At 38.2% G+C, this 20,780-nt stretch overlaps 1 protein-coding gene across 1 annotated transcript in view; it reads left to right on the top strand.

The window, feature by feature from the left end:
• GCSAML (germinal center associated signaling and motility like) overlaps positions 1-20,780 on the top strand; it is a 73,254-nt gene that overhangs the window by 19,687 nt on the left and 32,787 nt on the right. The window contains exon 2 of the mRNA XM_049875144.1: positions 10,301-10,385. Within this exon, the coding sequence (XP_049731101.1) occupies positions 10,357-10,385 (29 nt within the window). The 5' untranslated portion in view covers positions 10,301-10,356. The remainder of the gene's footprint in view (positions 1-10,300; positions 10,386-20,780) is intronic.

Raw genomic sequence — 20,780 nt, 5'->3', positions numbered from 1 at the left:
TGCAACAATGAGCTCAAGCATAACAACGATTGTAAGGATGGCGCAGGACCAGGCAGTGTTTCATTCTGTTCAGCATAGGGTTGCTATGAGTCGGAACTAACTCTACGGCACCTAACAGCAACAACCAACCCCATGTTAAACTACTAAAAACCTTTGGTCTCTATGAATTTGTTTATTCTTGACTTTTTGTGTAAGTGGACTCATACAGTGTTTGTCCTTTTGTCCTTTTGCAACTGACATTTCACTCAGCATAATGTTTTTACACTTCGTCCACATCAGAGCATGTATCAGAGCTTCATTTCTCTTTATGACTGAACAATATCCCATTGTATGGATATACCACATTCTGTTTATCCATTTAATTTTTGATAGACACTTGGTTGTTTCCTTCTTTTGACTATTGTGAATAATGCTGAAATGAACATTGGTGTACAAGTATTTGAGTTGCTGCTTTGAAATCTTCGGATATATACCTGGGAGGGGAGTTGCAGGGTCATATGGTAATTCTGTGTTTAGTTTTTTGAGGAACCATCAAACTTTTGCACAGGAGCAACATCATTTTATATTCCCACCAGCAGTAGATGAAGATTCTGATTTCTTTATCTAGCCAACACTTGTAATTTTCCATTTTTCTGATTATAGTCATTCTATCGTTGTTTCTAGGTGCTGTTCAGTCAGTTCTGAATCGTAGTGATACTATGTACAACAGAATGAAACACCACCTGGTCCTGTGCCATCCTCACAATCATCGCTATGTTTGAGCTCATTGTTGCAGCCACTTTGTCAATTCATCTCATTAAGGGTCTTCCTCTTTTTCACTGACCCTCTACTTTACCAAGCATGACGTCCTACTCCAGGGACCGTCCCTCTTGATAGCTTGTCCATCCAAAATACGTAAGATGAAGTCTCCCCATCCTCGTTTCTAAGGAGCATTTTGGCTGTACTTCTTGCAAGAGAGGGTCGTTTGTACTTCTGGCAGTCCATGGTATATTCAATATTCTTCACCAAAACCACGATTCAAAGGCATCAGTTCTTCTTAGGTCTTCCTTATTCACTTTTCCATGTGTATGAGGCAATTGAAAACACCATAGCTTGGGTCAGGCACGCCTTAATCCTCAAAACGACATCTTTGCTTTCTTACTTTTTAAAAGAGGTTTTTGGAAGCTGATTTGCCCAGTGCAATGCATTGTTTGACGTCTTGACTGCTGTTTCCATGGACGTTGACTGTGGATACAAGTAAAATGAAATCCTTGACTTCAATCTTTCCTCCTTCAATTGATCCAGTTTCGAAGATTTTTGTTTTCTTTGTGTTGAGGTGTAATCCATACTGAAAGTTGTAGTCTTTGATCTTCATCAGTAAGTGCTCAAGTCCTTTTCACTTTCAGCAAGCAAGTTTGTGTCATCTGCATATTGTACACTGTTAATGAGTCTTCCTCCAATCCTAATGTCATGTTCTTCTTCATGCAGTCCAGCTTGTAGTCTGAAAGCTTCACTGAAAACAGCCCACCACGGGTGACCCTGCTGGCGTTTGAAATACCGGTGGCATAGCTTTCAGCATCACAGCAATACGCAAGCCACCACAGTACAGCAAACGGACAGATGAATAGACATTCTGGCGTGTGTGAAATGGTATCTTATTGTGGTTTTAATTTGCAATCCCATAAAGAGTAATGACTTTCAGGATCTTTTCATGTGATTATTGGCCATTTGTATATCTTCTTTGGAGAAATAAATGTTCAAGTCCTTTGCCCATTTTTAATTTGGATAGTTTGTTTGTTTTTGGCATTGCATTTTATGAGTCCCTTGTATACCTTAATATTCACTAATACCAGATTTATGATTTCCAAATATTTTTTTCCCATTTTGTAGGTTGTCTTTTCACTTTCTTGATAAATTTCTTTGATGCACAAATGATTTTAATTTTGATGAAGTCCAGTTTATTTATTTTTCATTTATTACATGTGCTTTTTTTCATATTTAAGGGTTCATTGTTAAAGGCTAGATCCCAAAGCTTTATCCCACATACTTTGTTGTAAGAGTTTTCTGGTTTTAGTTCTTAAATTTAGGTCCATGATTCATTTTGAGTTAATTTTTGTATATGATGTGAGGTATGGGAAGGGATTCTGGTAGCACAGTGGTTAAAGTGCTCAGCTGCTAACTGAAAGGTTGGTGGTTCAAACCTACCAGCCACTCTGTGGGAGAAAGATGTTGCAGTTTGTTTCCATTAAGATTTACAGCCTTGGAAACCGTATGGGGCAGCTTTGCTTTGTTCTGTAGGGTCACTATGAGTTGGGATAGGCTTGATGGCAATGGGTTTTAGTTGATATAAGGTCCCTATAAGTCAGAATTGACTTGATGGCAATGGGTTTGGTTTGGTTGATACGGTATGAACCCAATTTGCTTCTTCTGCATGTGGAGATCCAGTTGTCCCAGCAGTTTATTAAAAAGACTTTTCTTTCCCTATTGAAATGACTTGATACCTTTCTCAAAAATCAATTGACCACAGATATATGGGTTTATTTTGGGACTCTCAATTCTATTCTATTGGTCAATATATCTGTACTTATCTGAACACCACAATTTTAATTATATTAACTGCCTAGTGCATTTTGAAATCAGGAAGTGTGAGTTCTCCTACTTTTTTCTCCTTTGTCAAGATTACATTGCAAAACTATGAATTTGAGAGCTGAATGAATTTTCCATTAAAAAAAAAAAAACTCCTGGAATTTTTATAAGGATTATATTGAATCTAGGAAACCCTGGTGGTGTAGCGGTTAAGAGCTATGCCTGCTAACCAAAACGTCAGCAGTTTGAATCCACCAGGCTGTCCTTGGAAACCATATGAGGCAGTTCTACTCTGTCCTATAGGGCCGCTGTGAGTCGGAAATCACTCAACAGCAATAGGTTTTAGGTTTAGGTATTGAATCTATAGATTACTATGGGTCATATTGACATCTTAATAATATTAAGTTGTCTAGTCCATGAAAACAGAATATCTGTCCATTAATTAGGCATTCTTTAATTTCTTTAGCAAAGTTTTATAGTTTTCAGTGCACAAGTCTTTCACTTGCACTGTTAAATTTATTCCTAGGTATTTTATTCTTTTAGATGTTATTGTAAATGGAATTGCTTTATTAAATTCATTGTCAGTTTGTTCACTGTTGGTGTATACAAATAAACTGATTTTTACATGTTGATCTTGCAACTTTGGTGAATTCACTTATTAGCTCTAATAGTTTTTTGGTGGATTTTGTGGGAAATCTATCTATCTATCTATCTAATCATACTATAGATGAATAGAGACAATTTTACTTACTTCTTTATGATTTGAATAACTTTTATTTCTTTTTATTGCTTAATTTCTCTGATGGAATTCCTAGTACAATGCTAAATAGCAGAGGTGACTGTGGGCATCCTTGCCTTCTTGCTGATCTTTGGGGAAAAGGTTCCAGTCTTTGTCCACTGAGTATGGTGTCCGCTGTGGGTTTTTTAAAAATGCCCTTTATCATTTTGAGGAATTTCATATATATTCCTACTTTATTGAGTGCCTTTTTTTTTTTTGTCATGAAAGGGTGTTGGATGTTGTCAAATGCCTTTTCTGCCTCAATTGAGGTGACCATATGACTCTTTTCCTTTGTTCTATTAATGTGGTGTATTAACATTGACTGATTTTCTTATGTTGAGCCACCTTTGCATTCCTGGGATAAACCCCACTTGAACATGGTGTATAATCCTTTTAAGTTAAAGTTGGGTTTGATTTTCTAGTATTTTGTTGAGGATTTTGCATCTATATTCACGTGGTATATTGGTGTGTAGTTTTCCTTCTGATGATGTCTTTTTTGGGCTTGTGTATGATGGTAATGCTGGCCTCATAGAATGAGTTAGGAAATTTTCCCTCTTCTCTTTTTTGGAAGAGTTTCAGAAGAGTTAGTGTCAATTCTTTAAATCTTTGGTAAAGTTTCCTGTTGAGACTCTCCGGACTTTTCTTTCTTGGTAGGTTTGATTACTGCACAACATCTTCACTTGTTATAGGTCTGTTGAGAGTTTCTATTTTTTCTTAAGTCAAGTTAGATAGTTTATGTTTTCTTAGGGATTTTTCCATTTCATTTGTATAATCTAATTTTTTGGCATAAAATTGTTCATATTGTTGTTGTTAGGTGCCCTGAGTTGGTCCCGACTCATAGCAATCCTATGCACAACAAAACAAAACGCTGCCGGATCCTGCCCTACCCTCACAATTCTTGCTATGCTTGAGCCCATTGTTGCAGCCACTGTGTCAATTCATCTTGTTGAGGGTCTTCCTCTTTTTCACTGACCCTCTTTTTTACCAAGCATGATGTCCTTCTCTAGGGACTGATCCCTCCTGATAACATTTCCAAAGTATGTGAGACATAGTCTTTCCATCCTTGCTTCTAAGGAGGATTCTAGTTGTATTTCTTCGAAGACAGATCTGTTTGTTCTTTTGGCAGTCCATGGTATATTAAATATTCTTTGCAAACACCATGATACAAAGGCATCAATTCATCTTCAGTCTTCCATATTCATTGTCCAGCTTTTACATGCATATTAGGTGATTGAAAGCACCATGACTTGCACCAGACACACCTTGATCCTCAAGGTGACATCTTTGCTTTTTAACACTTTAAAGAGGTCTTTTGCAGCCAATCTGCCCAATGCAATGCGTCTTTTGATTTCTTAACTGCTGTTTCCATGACTATTGATTGTCGATCCAAGTAAAATGACATCCTTGACAACTTCAATCTTTTCTCCATTTATCATGATGTCTCTCATTGGTCCAGCTGCGAGGATTTTTGTTTTCTTTATGTTGAGGTATAATCCACACTGAAGGCTGTGGTCTTTGATCTTCTTTAGTAAGTGCTTCAAGTCCTCTTTGTTTTCAGCAAGCAAGGTTGTATCATCTGCATAACGCAGGTTGTTAATGAATCTTCCTCCAATCTTGATGCCCCGTTCTTCTTCATATAGTTCAGCTTCTCAGATATTTGCTCAGTATACAGATTGAATAGGTATGGTGAAAAGATACAACTCTGACGCACACTTTTTCTGACTTTAAACCATGCAGTATCCCCTTGTTCAAACGACGGCCTCTTGATCCATGTACAGATTCCTCATGAGCACAATTAAGTGTTCTGGAATTCCCATTCTCCACAATGTTATCCATAATTTGTTCCCCAGTCTCATTTTGAGTGCCTTTCAACCTGAGGTCTGGCACTATATCAGACAATGTTGTGCTGCTATTCATAAGGTTTTCACTGGCTAAGTCTTTTCAGAAATAGACTGCAAGCAGGGTCCTTCTTCCTAATCTGTTTTAGTCTGGAAACTCAGCTGAAACCTGTCTGCCATGGGTGACGTTGCTGGTATTTGAATATTGGTGGCATAGCTTCCAGCATCACAGCAACACGCAAGCCCCCACAGTACGACAAACTGAAAAATGGGTGGGGGATTTGAAGAATAGGGATTTAAGTAGTTATTATGGGAAGGAATGCCAAAAAAAAAAAAAAATCCAAATCGTGTATAAGTTTGCTTATCATTGTATAGACAATAAATTCATACTAACTGCATGCAGGAAACCCTGGTGATGTAGTCATAAATAGCCATAGCTGCTAATCAAAAGGTTGGCAGTTTGAATCCACCTGGCACTCCTTGGAAACTGTATGGGGCAGTTCTACTCTGTCCTATAGGGTTGCTATGAGTTGAAATCCACTCGATGGCAATGAGATTTTTTTTAAAACCTGCATGCAGTAAATCCATATTATCAGCTACACATTCTTAGTAAGTTATAGCTCAATAACTTATCAGTTTATGGTAATCAATAATTGCTAATTCTTAGTTTCAAAGAATAAAACAAAGACCACCAGAGCATTAAAGAAACCTGAGTTTTATTAACTGCCAGGCAAGGGGAAACATACTAGTGAAGAAATATACCAAGCAGTTTGCTGAGGGGTAGAGTTCATAGGAGGTTATTGAAAGGACATTCATTTAATGAAAGATCGAAAACTCACATTTTGGCAAGACAGAATCAGGCAATAGGTCTGTGCAAAATTTGTTACAATAATTTGCATTGTTCATTGGTCAGCAAAACATTCAGTTATGTGCTGCTCCTAAACCAGGATGTCTCCAAGTTTTGACACTTACTAATTTTATGTCACTCAGAGTTTCAGATCATTTAAGAATTTCTGCTGAGCGGGATCATTGAGGTGAAGCACAACACTCAGTTGTGGTATGTCTTAGGCAGGTGATGGTATAAAGGAAAATTTCCTTTTACATTTGCAAATTTACAGTGACAGCAAAGGTATCTTCCCTATGAGTTCTGGATAATGATCAGTTAAGATAATTTGAGAATCCTTTAGCATGAAATAATAACAATAAATAATAATAATAAACCAAGCAATCATCATTTTGCCTTTTCCCAAATTTGAGCTTCTTTCTTTCATATAATAAATGTAACAAAATTTTAAATTAGCCAAGCAATGACCTTGAAAACAATTGAAGGGAAATATTTGATTTGTTGGAATGTTAGCTTTCTCAATGGCTAGTTCTCATCTTAGTGGTCATCCCTCCAAAATGAAATAATTGAATCAGATTTAAATGTCTGCTTCTCACCCTGCGCTTGGGATTGGAACTGATTTTGGTTCCAGCGTTATCTGCAGCTGATCAGAGGCTCAACAGAGGGGGGCTGTCTTTGATCATACATGGGGACTGAAATGCAGCCCTCAGGCTCCAACCCTTTAGAAGCCACTGGAATTGGATCTCCTGTGCCTCTAGTGGGTAACAGCTGGCACAGATTTAATGTCATAAATATCTACAATTTTTGTTGATAGTTGACGCTAATTGCAGAATTGTTTATAGTATAAAAAACTGGAAATAACCACTAACACATCGATTGGTTGAAAATAATTATTATACGATTATATAATGGAATATTATACATCCTTTAGTAATGATGTTAAGAAAAAAGTATTTAATGGCATAGAAAGACATATGTGTACAGGCTGATCTCCTTTTGGAAATTTTTTTAAACCAGTGGGTACATGGGTGTGTGTGTGTTCACAGAGCAATAAGTGCAAAGGTATATATCAAAATATAGGTGGTGATTGTGTGTGGGTAAGAGGGTTCTGGGTTGCTTAATGTTTCTATTTGTACTTTCTAATTTTTAATAACAATGACATAATATAATATTCAGATAAACACATGTTATTTAAATGTTTGACACTGAAAGCACAAAGACAGATGGTAAGTCTCTGAAAACTATGTTCCGTACCCCCCCTCACACACTTAAAATGTCTTGACATAGTTTTGAGACCCTGATTGAAGGCTGGTTAGTACCTCTTCTTGAGCTGCTGAATAAGTTCACTCTTCAACACACTCCTGGCCCACTCCGTACCTGCCTTAATTGCCCATGGGACAGGTATTCAACAGGTAGCCCCTATGCCTTCTGAATCTGCAGAATTATTCAAAATATCCAATCCCCAGGTGAAGTAGAAACCTAGTTAACCCCACCCTGCTTACCATACAGAACAGGTCTCTTAGAATTCCAGCATATGGTTACCTTGTCCTCAGGTGTAACCTCTCTGTGTGGCCTTGAATCATGGCATACTGTGTTTTCCCCCTGGAATGTGTGTATAATTAATTTCTTCTTTCATGTCAGTTGTTTCCAAGTCTGTGTGTCTTACCTCATCTGTAATCCCAGGCACTTTTAAAACAGTCTCTGACTAACACAGTAATGGAAATAATTTTATGTACTTTCCAGATAAATGAACTTTTAGGTAGTTAGATAAACACAAGGACAAAAGATTAGGAAATATTAACGGAAAAGGTTCCCATGGAGGATAGAAATGATGCCCACCATGTGGATAAGACTTTGAAAGGAGAAGAGTCTCTTATTCTTCTGCATAGCACCGAGAGCTCACAGGATATTGAAGAGCAAGAATGTCCATTGTGTACAATCATCTGTAATAGCCACCAACATTGCAAAATACTTCACAGTTACTAAAACTCACTTTAATTATATCCTCTCCACTCGAGAGATGAAAAAAATATGGTCCAGGAAGGTTTATTAGTTAGCCATCAGCAGTGGAATTAACCAACCCCTCTCTGTCAGTCTGTCATACTGTGGTGGCTTGCATGTTGCTATGACACTAGAAGCTATGCCACTGGTATTTCATATACCAGGAAAGTCATCTGTAGTGGGCAGGTTTCAGTGGAACTTCCAGACTAAAATACACTAGGAAAAAAGGTCTGATGATCTACTTTTGAAAATTAGCCAATGAAAACTCTGTGGATCACAACAGAATATTGTCTGATACAGTGTTAGAAGATGAGCCCCTTGGGTTGGAAGGCACTCAGAATATACAGGGGCTGCAATGATGGACTCGTGAGCATATCAACGATAGTGAAGACAGCATAGGACCAGACAGCTTTTGGTTCTATTGTACATAGGGCTGCCAAGAGTCAGAGTTGACTTGAGAGCAAGTAACGACTGGAATTAAACTCTTGTCCTTCTTCCCATTGATTCATGGTTCTGTGGGACAGAGGGAGGTAAAGATGTTGAGTAAACTGGCAGTTTCTTGTGTTTATCCACATATCCATCACTTAAGATCTGGGATCCCAGCATGCTAGCTAACTGAGCATTTGTGGATTTCCATGAGTTTGTTTGTGAGTAATTAGAATAAGAGAAAGAATTGTTTATTGCAGTGGTTCTCAAACTTTAGCAGCATCAGGAGGGCTTGCTAAGGCAGATTCCTAGGCCCCAACTACAAAATTTCTGATTCAGTAGTTCTGAGCTGAGGCCTCAAAATTTACATTTCTAACAAGTTCTTCAATGCTGCTGCTGCTGCTGGTTGGAGACCATACCTTGAGAATTCTTGGTTTAGCACTTTGCTGCTCAAATAATGGTCCAGGGATTAGCAGCCATGGCAACATCTGGAAGCCCGCTAGGTAGAACGCTGATCCCACCCTAATTTGACAGAATCAGAATCTGCATTTTAACAAGATTTGTATACGCTGGAGCTATGGAGGAGCCCTGGTGGCATTCGGCTGCTAACCAAAAGGTTGGCAGTTTGAATCCACCAACTGCTCCTTGGAAACCCTATGAGGCAATTCTACTCTGTCCTGTAGGGTCTCTATGAGTCAGAATCGACTAGACAGTAACCGGCTTGGTTTGTTTTTTTTGAGATTTGGAAAGCAGTGGTTTGGCACATAAATGATCAAATATGAATTAAAGGATACACCTCAAATTTGGAATTCCCTATTTCAAATATATTTTCCACAACTTTAAGATTGATAAATACAATGATAATGAAAAACTTTATAATCATTATAAAGTACTTCAGTCCCCTGGCCTGTGCTTCTGCTTAGCAGTAACTCAATCTTCTTCCATCCACCCCATTTGGAGAAAAAAAAGATTTGGAGTAGATAAGCATATTCTGAGTTCAACTAATCATTTCATGCTGCTTGAAAACTCAAGAAAACCAGCCACCTGTTGTTCGCAATATGGCGTGGGAATCATAATGAATAAGCTTTTCCACTCCCCCAAACCAAAAGCTCAGAGTCAACTGTCAGCTAAACTGCAGACACTGTAGCAGTGAAGTTATCACTACAGCCAGCTTGCTCTCTGTGGCTCCATTGAGTGGTAGAGGGAGGATGTGGGGTCATGAGGCAGTGAAGACGCGTCTATTAGGACCTGTCTCTTTCCTCATTGTAAAATCGGCCTTGGAGTTGACAACCAGTGAAGAAATGTTTCTTTACTTACAACAAGTAACCGTCACTATCTTATAATTTTATATTTTCTTCCCTACCTTGTCTATTAACGTATTAGACCTCTGAGGAAAGGCCATTTACATTAGATTCCATTTTTACAGACAGAGGAAAGAAATGAATTTTATTTCTAACTTAGTTCTTTTCTGAAGAACAGGCTTTTTTCCTGTGTGTTTGTGTGAGGGTAAAGTATTGGGAACCTTCAGATCTCAGATTTCCAAGGAATCGAGAAGTCTAGTTTTCCAAACCTGGAATTTCCTTGAAAGTAAAGTGAACCCAGAGTGTTAAATTTGTTCTTTTGTGTTTTAAACTGATAGTTTTCACACTATGCAGATGTGCCTGCACACACACACACACACACACACACACACACACACACAGTTTTCTTTTCCCCTCCCCTTCAGAAAGTTTCCTTCCTCCTCTAGTATGCCCTATGCCCTGGCAGCTTGTGGTTGGGAGGAACATAGGCCAGTGGTCATATGTAACCCCTTGTTTCTCATTGTGCCCTTCTGCTGCCTTGGCCAAGTACTGCCCAAAGGGAAGTGAAATTCAGGAGCTGAGTGAAGAATTCACAGTGGAAGGATGGGAAATTGTCTCCCCAGAGGACGAAGGTGAGTCCTGACTCTGAACACTGCCTTTATTGGGAAAAGGGCACAGGGATGAAAAGGCTGCATTTTATGGGTGTATAATGGTGGAGGCAGGGCATGTTTTAAGACAGCTAAACTTAAAGAATAGATCATCTACGGGGCAGACAAGGATTTCCAATTCACTCCTTATTTTGGGACCATAGTAGGATTGTCAGGTTCAGCAAACAAAAGTATCACAGTATTTCATAGGGGTATATTTAAACTTAAAAAAAAAAAAAGAGTATTTGTTGTTTGTCTAAAATTCAAATTTAATAGGACATCCTATATGTTATCTGGCAAATCTAGACTATTCATCAGCTTCATGGGATCAGTATGAAAATGAATGAGCAATCAGGTTTCTCAAAACATTTGGTTTGAAATCTCTGAGGGTGGATGTAAAATATGCATTCAAAGACTTTTGACTTAAGCCATGCCTTTCCTGGGTGACTTGTAGCCCTACACTCTTCAAATGCTTTCTAAGTTGTAGAACAGATAATAAGCACTATTATGTTTGTATCTTGCCTAAATCTTAAATGATCGTCTCTCTAACCCTGCAGCCTCCATTCCCCCAAGCATTCACCCACACTCCTTCAGACAGTCTCCTATATAATAATACCAGATTAATCTCCTTTCCAGTGGGCACATTCATTCCTTATTAGCTAAAACACAAAGTCCAGGCTATTTGGTTTAATTTTAAAGCCCTCCATATTCTTTTTTAATCACTCCCTTTTTCTTGTTCTCTTATCATTTCCAGCATTGCCTCCATCTTGCTTAGCACCCAGCCTGTAATTATGTCCTACTGGATTGTCTTTCCAGGGCAAGTATTGCTTTGAGTACTTCACTGCAGCCCCCATGCTTTCCTAGAGCTTAGCACAAAGCAGGGATTTAAAGAATGTGAGCTTAATTTCTGCCCTTCCTGCCTTAAGTGTTTTTTTTTTTTTTTGTTCTCTATACCCTCTTCGGACTTGGCCAATGGCTAATCTTTTTATTTTACAGCTTCTGTGCTTTGGCTGACAGAGTTCATTCTCATTTACTTGACAAAATGCAAGTGCTGCAATACCCTGGTCAGATGCTACATCTTTATGATCTCTGCCAGAACGTATTCTTTCGATACTCTCAGTTCTTATGGAAAGTTTATATACACTTGTGACCCTTAGCATATTCTGCCCAGTGCCATGATTGCATGTGTATACGTCGTTTAGATTATGGATTCTTTTACCACAAGGACAGCTTCTTTTATTCTCTTTGAAATCTCTGATACCTTTGCCTTATGCTCTGTAGAAAGGAGGTTCTTGATAAATGTTTTCTGGCGTACATGAGGAAAATCTAATTCTCATGTAAAACGGTGGAAATAGAGGGTAAAATGATTTGCTTTGGGAAACTGAAAGTTGAAGGAGTTTTCAGTTTTGTAATCATCTCCCTGTATGTGTTTATTTTAAAATATTCCCAATTAATGGGTTTCCATGTTTTGGTATATGTGCCAGTCTCTTTGAGAACAGCCATGATCTCTTATTTTATAAAAGTTAAAGCAGCAGAAGGATGCTGATTCCATTCCAGTGTATTACAAATGCAGACATTTAGACTCAGAGATATGTCAGGATCTCTGTTTGCCAAAATCCATCAGCTGGTTTATAAGTGAGTGAAGACTGAAGGCAGGGACTTGGCATTCCTACCCTGTGTGGTTGCAAATGACGTTCTAATTCTTCCTCAGTCATTGTTCTCTGCTGAGGCTCCCACACCTCACTTTCTGGAGAAGGCTGTGTACTTGGTTTTAGTTCTCTTGTAAAATTCAGACAGAGAAGAGGAAAAGGTTTCTTCAGGAGGTCTCTTGTTGGCATTAATGAATAAAGCCTCCACATCTTTTCTTGGTATTTCAAGTCCAAGCACTTCAGGGAAGCCAGAGTCGCTGGGCTCAAAGAAACTTTCCGGGCTAGGCAAAATCATTCAATTCGCAATGAAACAACTGTAATAAAGGTGGGTATTTATCATGGGTTCTCTTTCTGACAGGCACATGGTAACAAGCTCACAGGAATTATCCCGTTAAATTTTTGATAACTACTGTACAAAATATAGCTATTATCCCCATTCCCTTTGAAGTTTGGATAAATACAACATAGAATACTAAATTGGTCACATAATTGCATAAATTTACTAATTGGTAATGGGAGATATTTTATTCCAAATAAGTAAAACTTGGGTGCTTTCCATCAATGTCAGGCATGTATCAGTTAACTTGGCAAGGCAAACTTTGATAACTAAACTATTTAAATATGATATCTATCATTGTCAACGGCAGTGGGTTGGTGGGTTATCATTGATTAAGAACCTATCATGTTCCTGGTAAAATACATGCATTATTTCCTTTAATATTCACAACAAAACCTAGAATCTGGCAATGTTATTATTCCCATTTTGAATGTAGGGAAATTGAGACAGACAAAAGAACTCTTCCAGGGTCACATGAAGAGCAGGGAGAGGGATTAACACAAGCAATGTAGTTCTAAAGAGCAAGTACTTAACTACTACCCTAGATACCAATGTAGCCACTGGCTTTCTTTTTAGATTAAGCATTAAGAAAAAGTGGGAAACCACCTCAAAATATAGGTACACGTGAAACTTCAGGAATACTGCAACCCAGCAACGGAAAGCCTGTGTGTCTGGAAGGGACAAAATCAGCCTACAGCACAGAGATGGGAACTCTAAGAAGCAGGACCTTCACAGTACATGTCCAACCTTGTCCTGGGAACAGAAATCTAAAGCATGTAAAGAGGCATCAGAGAAACCAGAATTGATTATACCAGGCCTAACTGTTCTGTGTACTGCAGATACCATGCCTAAAATATTTTGTAGCCAGTATCCTCAAGGAATTTGTATTTTAATGGAGGAAGACAGACATTAAAGAATATAAAAGTTAATAAATGAACGACAACAGTGATAAGCTGATGCAAGAAAGGTAATAAGGGAGTTTTGTATTTTTGATAAAATAGAGATGATTAATCTGACTTCTTAATTTCCTGCCTAAATTATCAGAAATTATCCAATTCCCTTTTTCCTGATTGTGTGATCTCCAAGTAGAAAATGAAGTTTGGGATTTGATGATGAAGGACTTTCAAAAGCACATAGGAAGTGGTGAAACAGTATTCTTGTATGGGTTCAAGAATGATTGATACATTCTATATTTGTCTTCAGTGTCAGGTGGAATGACAGAGAAAGACAGGCACAGTTAAGGAGCTTTTAAAGTATTTGAAGCAAGGGATAATGAAGAGCTGAAATTCGGCAGGGACCACAAAAATAAAAAGGAGGTTCAGTGAAAGTAAGTGGATTTCAAATATTTCATCCTGATCTTTGTCAGTCATGTAGATCACAGATGTGTTGTTACAGAAGTTTAAAATTATTCCTCTTAATTAGGTTTATATCCCACCACTCTCTGGTACCTTTCTATCATTAGAGAATCTTGTACCCCTGGAGGAGTGAGTGGTATGCAGGCGAGGAGAGAAGCAATCAACCTTAGTGGTCACTCAACATTTCCAACTTCCTCCTGCAACTGTCAAACAAATCTGCATCAAATCTACCAGATGGAGGAAACAGAAATGATAAGAAACAATCCATCCACCTGGTGAATCACTTCCCTTACTCTACGATAGCATGTTTAACCCTCTCCAGAGCCAGTTAACTACCCAAAAGCAATAGCCACAAGATTTGTGCCAGGTTTTCCTGATTTTACTCTCAGTCGCTCTAGCCCAATGGTGTTGAAAGGAAAAGGGAAATAACATTTATCTAAAGTATGCAGTTCCTGGGTGGTGCAAATGATTAATGCTCTCAGCTGCCAAGTTTGGATGTTTGAGGCCGCCCTTAAAGCATCTTGGAAGAAAGGCTAGGTGACCTGCTTCTGAGAAATTAGCAACTGAAAACCCTACAGAGCACAGTTCTATTCTGACACACATGGTGTCACCATAAGTTGGAATTGACTCAATGGCCACAGTTTTAAGTTACGACAAGCATGTTATGCAGTTGAATTTCATGTAAAGCAAGGATAACAGCACTATGAAGGAAGTGTTGTTATCTCCGTTACAAGATATGAAAGTTAGGGTAAGAGGGGTTCAGTCTCAAGGTGAGAGGAGGTAGGTTAAGTTCACTAGCTGTTATGGGTTGGAATCGACTCAACAGCAATGGGTTTAGTCATGAACCAAGCTGGACTAATCTCTTGTTTCCTCATGGGTCTTTGCTTTGACTCTTTCTTCCTTACAGCCCACCTGCAATGCCATTGTCAGAGTCATATTTCAGAGATTTAATAAGAGCATTACCACTCTTCTGCTTCAAAATACTTGAAGGATTTTGACAACAATGTCATAAAATCCAAACTTTTCCATGAACCTCAGCTTCTGTCACTTTCCCCTCATTTCATATGCACAGCTACATTTTCTTTCCTTCGGTTTTTTAAATGCACCATGCCAGTCCCTGCCTCAGGGGTCTTGTCTATGCTCTATGCTACAGCAGTCTTCTGCCAGAGCTCTGAAGGCCTGCCTCCTTCCCGCAATTAGGCCCCAGGTCCAATGCCACCTCTTCAGAGAGGCTGTATCTGATTGCCTTATTGAAGGTAGGCTGTCCCCCCTCAAAGCCACTCAGTGCTTGTGCTATTTTATTTTATTCATAGCTAATACAACAGTCTAAAATTATATTGTGTATTTCTTTATTTTTGCTGCCTGTTTTTTCTTGGGGATTTATAGTTTCATGAAGATCTATACCCTGTCCATCTTGATAATCTTTGAGCCCTAGTAACTAAAAATAAATAATAATGGCACTCAATAAAACTTTGTTAAACAAATGAGTCTGTTTATCTATCTATCTGTCTGTCTGTCTGTCTATCATCTATCTATCTACCTATTTGTCTGTCTGTCTGTCTATCATCTATCTATCTGTCATCTACCTATCAATCTATCTATCATCTATTATCTATCATCTATCTATCTATCTATCTGCTGAGTGTGTGTTCACATCATACATACAAGTAAAAATAATGGGGCAATTAATAACGGCACAAAATTAACCTATGAATTATACATTTATGGGTTTATAGTTCTTAACCACCTTATAAAGCTTATGATCTCTAGATAATATAGTTTTTCAAATACAATACTTTCAAAGAAGAATCAATTATGGAAAATTTATACACCCACTCCTCACTTATCTGTATGGTTAGGTTACAAAGACCAGGTCATTATGCAAAAATCAACATTATACAAAAATGGAGAATGACCACGTCAGATGACTACATCATTACATAACTGCCAACCAACTGAGAATCACGGTCCAGCCGAGTTGACATATAACCTTAACTGTCACAGCCAGTGTTACTCTTGCCTCACGCCTTGGCGTTTTGTTACTGCCAGACTTACATCATTAAAGCACAAAATAGTCTGATAGTAGATTTTTTACTATTTTTGTAAATGTGAAAGGTATAATAAAAATTTAAAAATATTTATCAATAATAGGGGAAGTGAGGAGCGTTATATAGTACACCAACGACCTAGTGTGTGAGGTGACCTGAGTTTGAGTCCCAATTGTGAGATTTTATTTTTAAATTCAAACGCAGGGTAACAAGATAGCCGGTAAGTGAGGAGTAGGTGTATTGCGCTTGGTGGAATTAAACTGAGCTAAAATTTTATCAGGCAACATGAATTTAGAACTTCTCTTTTGGAGACGTTGCATATGCATAATTTTTAATAGAGAAGTCATCATCCGTTGCCTCTCAGAATAAAGTAATACAATTAAAATCTTGATCATTCCCCGGAGAATAGGGTTCTAGTCCGCCCCTGTGTTCAGAAAGAAAGAGATATTAATCCAAATATAGAAAAGGCAAATGGGTCCCAAGCAGAAATCTATTCAGCAACCCATGAAGAATCATGCATTACCTTTAAGAGCCCAAAAAGCTATTCTTAGAGACAAGTGAAAAGGGGAAGATCCTCTAGCAGATGAATTGACACAGTGGCTGCAACAACGGGCTCAAACAGCAACAATTGTGAAGATGGCACAGGTCTGGGCAGTGTTTTGTTCTATTGTGTGTAGGGGTCTCTATGAGTTGGAACCAACTGGATGGCACCTAACAACAACAGTGACCATTGGGAGTATTCTGCATTGCCACCCTCATCCATTTCTAACAAAGTTGTGGGAACTCTAAAAATGGAGAAATGAATACGGAAATTATCAATAACAGGGAAGTGGTATATAGTATACCAACCACCTAGTGTGTGAGGTGGCCTGAGTTTGAGTCCCAATTGTGAGATTCTTTTTTTTATTATTATTATTTTTAAATTCAGATAGTTGAATTAGTCATACTTCTCAGTTCTTAGCTCGCTGTCAGTCTTGACCTATGCAACACTATTCTCATTTATTTTATGTTCTTCCTCAATTTTTCTCCTTCTCCTACAAGCACAAATTTTAATGTTTTATATATAGCCTTAGAGCACATGGATCTTTGAAAATATATGGTGTTGTCTCTGTGTATGTGATTTTCATAGATACAGAATAATTTTGTGATGTAAATCTTGTTCTGTTTTCTACTTTCCTAACTCAACACCATTTTCTGGTTGTAACTTCTTACTTTTGCATGCTTGTTCACATACTGTGCACTTATTGTGTAGTATTCATCCATTTTCCTTGTGACAATAACTATGTTGTCTCTACCTTGTCACCCTCACCAAAATTCCTGCCATGGACATCTTGAACATACCCCTTATATCCCTGTGGAAGGACTGTCCTGGGATATACTTCATTCCTTTACCAAGTGGTTGTACCATTTTTCTTCAAAAATCTCCCATTCTGAGGTGAAGCCAAGATGGCAGAATAAACAGACACTTCTGTCGAGCCCATTTTACAACAAAGACCCAAAAAACAAGTGAAACGAGTATATTTGTGACAAGCTGGGAGCCCTGAGCATTGAAGGCAAACTTAGACAGTGAACTGAGGAGCAGGGGGAGGAAGAGGCCTTTCAGAAGTAAAGAGGAGTTACCAGACCTGAATCGTGGGGAGCCCTCAGCACAATTCCTAGAGGTGGCAGCAGTGGCAGGCTGGTCCTAGAGTTCAGCCACAGCTTCCTGAGGGAGAAGCAGCAGCCACACAGCCTACTCACACCTCCGGAACCTGAGGAGAACGGTGCTCTCAGCAAAAGCTAAGTACTTGCATATATTTTACTGGGCCCCCCACTGCCCCCAAGCTGGCTACAGCGGCTGAATCCCTGGGCCTGACATAGACCCTGGTGAGCACCTAGAGCCATCCTCCCAGCCTCTGGGGAAGGAAAAAATTTGCAACTGGGGGGAAAAGATAATTTGCTAGCTCTATTAACAGGGGGAGCTCAAGACAGAAGTGACTCCTGTCCAGGCATAAACTGTCCATGGACTGTGAGCACCTTTCCCTTCTGCATGGACTTGTGTAGGTCATAAAGCAAGCCTTAGCAAAATCCAAAACACTGAAATATTACAAAGCATCTTCTCTGACCATAAGGCCATAAAAGGGGAAATCAATAACAGGAAAAGCAGGGAAAAGAAATCGAACACTTGGAAACTGAACAATACCTTGCTCAAAAAAGACTGAATTATAGACGACGTTAAGGATGGAATAAAGAAATTCATAGAATGCAATGAGAATGAAAACATTTCCTACCAGAACCTATGGGACACAGCAAAAGCGGTGCTCAGAGGCTAATTTATGTCACACATCCAAAAAGAAGAAAGGGCCAAAATTAAAGAATTATCCCTACAACTTGAAGAAATAGAAAGAGAGCAACAAAAGAAACCCAGAGGCACCAGAAGAAACCAAATAATAAAAATTAGAGCTAAACTAAATGAAATAGAAAACAGAAAAATAATCGAAATTATTAACAAGAGCAAAAGCTGTTTTTTTTTTAAAAATCGACAAAATTGATAAACCATTGGCCAAACTGACAAAAGAAAAACAGGAGAGGAAGCAAATAACCCAAATAAGAAATGAGAGGGGTGATATTACAACAGACCCAACTGAATTTAAAAGAATCATATCAGATTACTATGAAAAACTATACTCAAATTTGAAAACCTAGAAGAAATGGATGAATTCCTAGAAACACACTACCTACCTAAACTAACACAAACAGAGGTAGAACAACTAAATAGACCCATAACAAAAGAAGAGATTGAAAAGGTAATCAGAAAACTGCCAACAAAAAAAAAGCCCTGGTCCGGGTAGCTTCACTGCAGAGTTCTACCAAACTTTCAGAGAAGAGTTAACAGCACTACTACTAAAGGTACGTCAGAGCATAAAAAGGACGGAATACTACCAAACTCATTCTATGAAGCCACCATATCCCTGGTACCAAAACCAGGTAAAGACACCACAAGAAAAGGAAATTATAGACCTATATCCCTCAAGAATGTAGATGGAAAAATCCTCAACAAAATTCTAGCCAATAGAATTCAACAACATATCAAAAAAATAATTTACCATGACCAAGTGGTAAGCAGATAAGCAGGGATGGTTCAACATTAGAAAAACAATTAATGTAATCCACCATGTAAATAAAAGACAAGAAACATATGATTTTATCAATTGATGCAGAAAAGGCATTTGAAAAAGTTCAACACTCATTCATGATAAAAAACTCTCAGCAAAATAGGAATAGAAGGAAAATTCCTCAACATAATAAACGGCACTTATACAAAGCCAACAGCCAACATCACCCTAAATGGAGAGAGCCCGAAAACATTCCCATTGAGATCCGGAACCAGACAAGGATGCCCTTTATCACCACTCTTATTCAACATTGTGCTAGAAGTCCTAGCCAGAGCACATAAGCTAGATAAAGAAATAAAGGGCATCCTGACCGGCAAGGAAGAAGTAAAAGTATCTCTATTTGTAGGTGACATGATCTTATACACAGAAAACCCTAAGGAATTCTCCAGAAAACTACTGAAACTAATGGAAGAGTTCAGCAGAGTATCGGAATGCAAGATAAACATAAAAAATCCGTTGGATTCCTCTAAACCAACAAAAAGAACATCAAAGAGGAAATCACCTAATCAATGCCATTTACAGTAGCCCCCAAGAAGATAAAATACTTAGGAATAAATCTTACCAAAGATGTAAAAGACCTATACAAAGAAAACTACAGTACATTTCTCCAAAAAACCAAAAGAGACTTACATAGGTGGAAGAACATACCTTGTTCATGGATAGGAAGAGTTAACATTATAAAAACGTCTATTCTACCCAAAAGCGATCTATACATTTATTGCAATTCCGATCCAAATCCCAATGACATTCTTTAATGAGATGGGGAAACAAATCACCAACTTCACATAGAAGGGAAAGAGGCCCCGGATAAATAAGGCATTGCTGAAAAAGAACAAAGTGGGAGGCCTTACTTTATCTGATTATAGAACCTATTATACCACCACAGTAGTCAAAACAGCCTGGCACTGGTACAACAACAGATACATGGACCAATGGAACAGAATTGAGAATCCAGACATAAATCCAACCACAGATGAGCAGTTGATATTTGACAAAGGCCCCAAAACAGTTAAGTGGGGAAAAGACAGTCTTTTTAACAAATGGTGCTGGCATAACTGGATATCCATCTGCAAAAAAAAATGAAACAAGACCCATACCTCACTCCATGCACAAAAACTAACTCAAAATGGATCAAAGACCTAAATATAAAATCTAAAATGGTAAAGATCATGGAAGGAAAAATAGGGACAATGTTAGGAGCCCTAATACATGGCATAAACAGTACACAAAACATTATAAAGAATGTAGAGGAAAAACTAGATAACTGGGAGCTCCTAAAAATCAAACACCTATGCTCATCCAAAGACTTCATCAAAAGAGTAAAAAGGCTACCTACACACTGGGAAAAAGATTTTAGCTATGACATTTCTGATCAGCACCTGATCTCTAAAATCTACATGATACTGCAAAAACTCAACTACAAAAAAGACAAATGACCTAATTAAAAAATGGACAAAAGATATGAATAGACACTTCACTAAAGAAGACATCCAGGTAGCTAAAAAAAAAAAAAAAAAACACATGAGGAAATGTTCACGATCATTAGCCATTAGAGAAATGCAGATCAAAACTACAATGAGATTTCATCTCACTCCAACAAGGCTGGCAATAATTCAAAAAACACAAAAGAATAAACGTTGAAGAGGCTGTGGAGAGATTGGAACACTTTTACACTGCTGGTGGGAATGTAAAATGATACCACCGCTTTGGAAATCGATTTGGTGCTTCCTTAAAAAGCTAGAAATAGAACTACCATAAGATCCAGCAATCCCATTCCTTGGAATATATCCTAGAGAAATAAGAGCCTTTACACGAACATATACATGCACACCCATG

The sequence above is a fragment of the Elephas maximus genome, chromosome 2 (assembly GCF_024166365.1).
Source record: "Elephas maximus indicus isolate mEleMax1 chromosome 2, mEleMax1 primary haplotype, whole genome shotgun sequence".
NCBI lineage: Eukaryota > Metazoa > Chordata > Mammalia > Proboscidea > Elephantidae > Elephas > Elephas maximus.
Note: the sequence above shows the minus strand (reverse complement) of the source record. Positions and strands in the feature narration are given on the sequence as shown.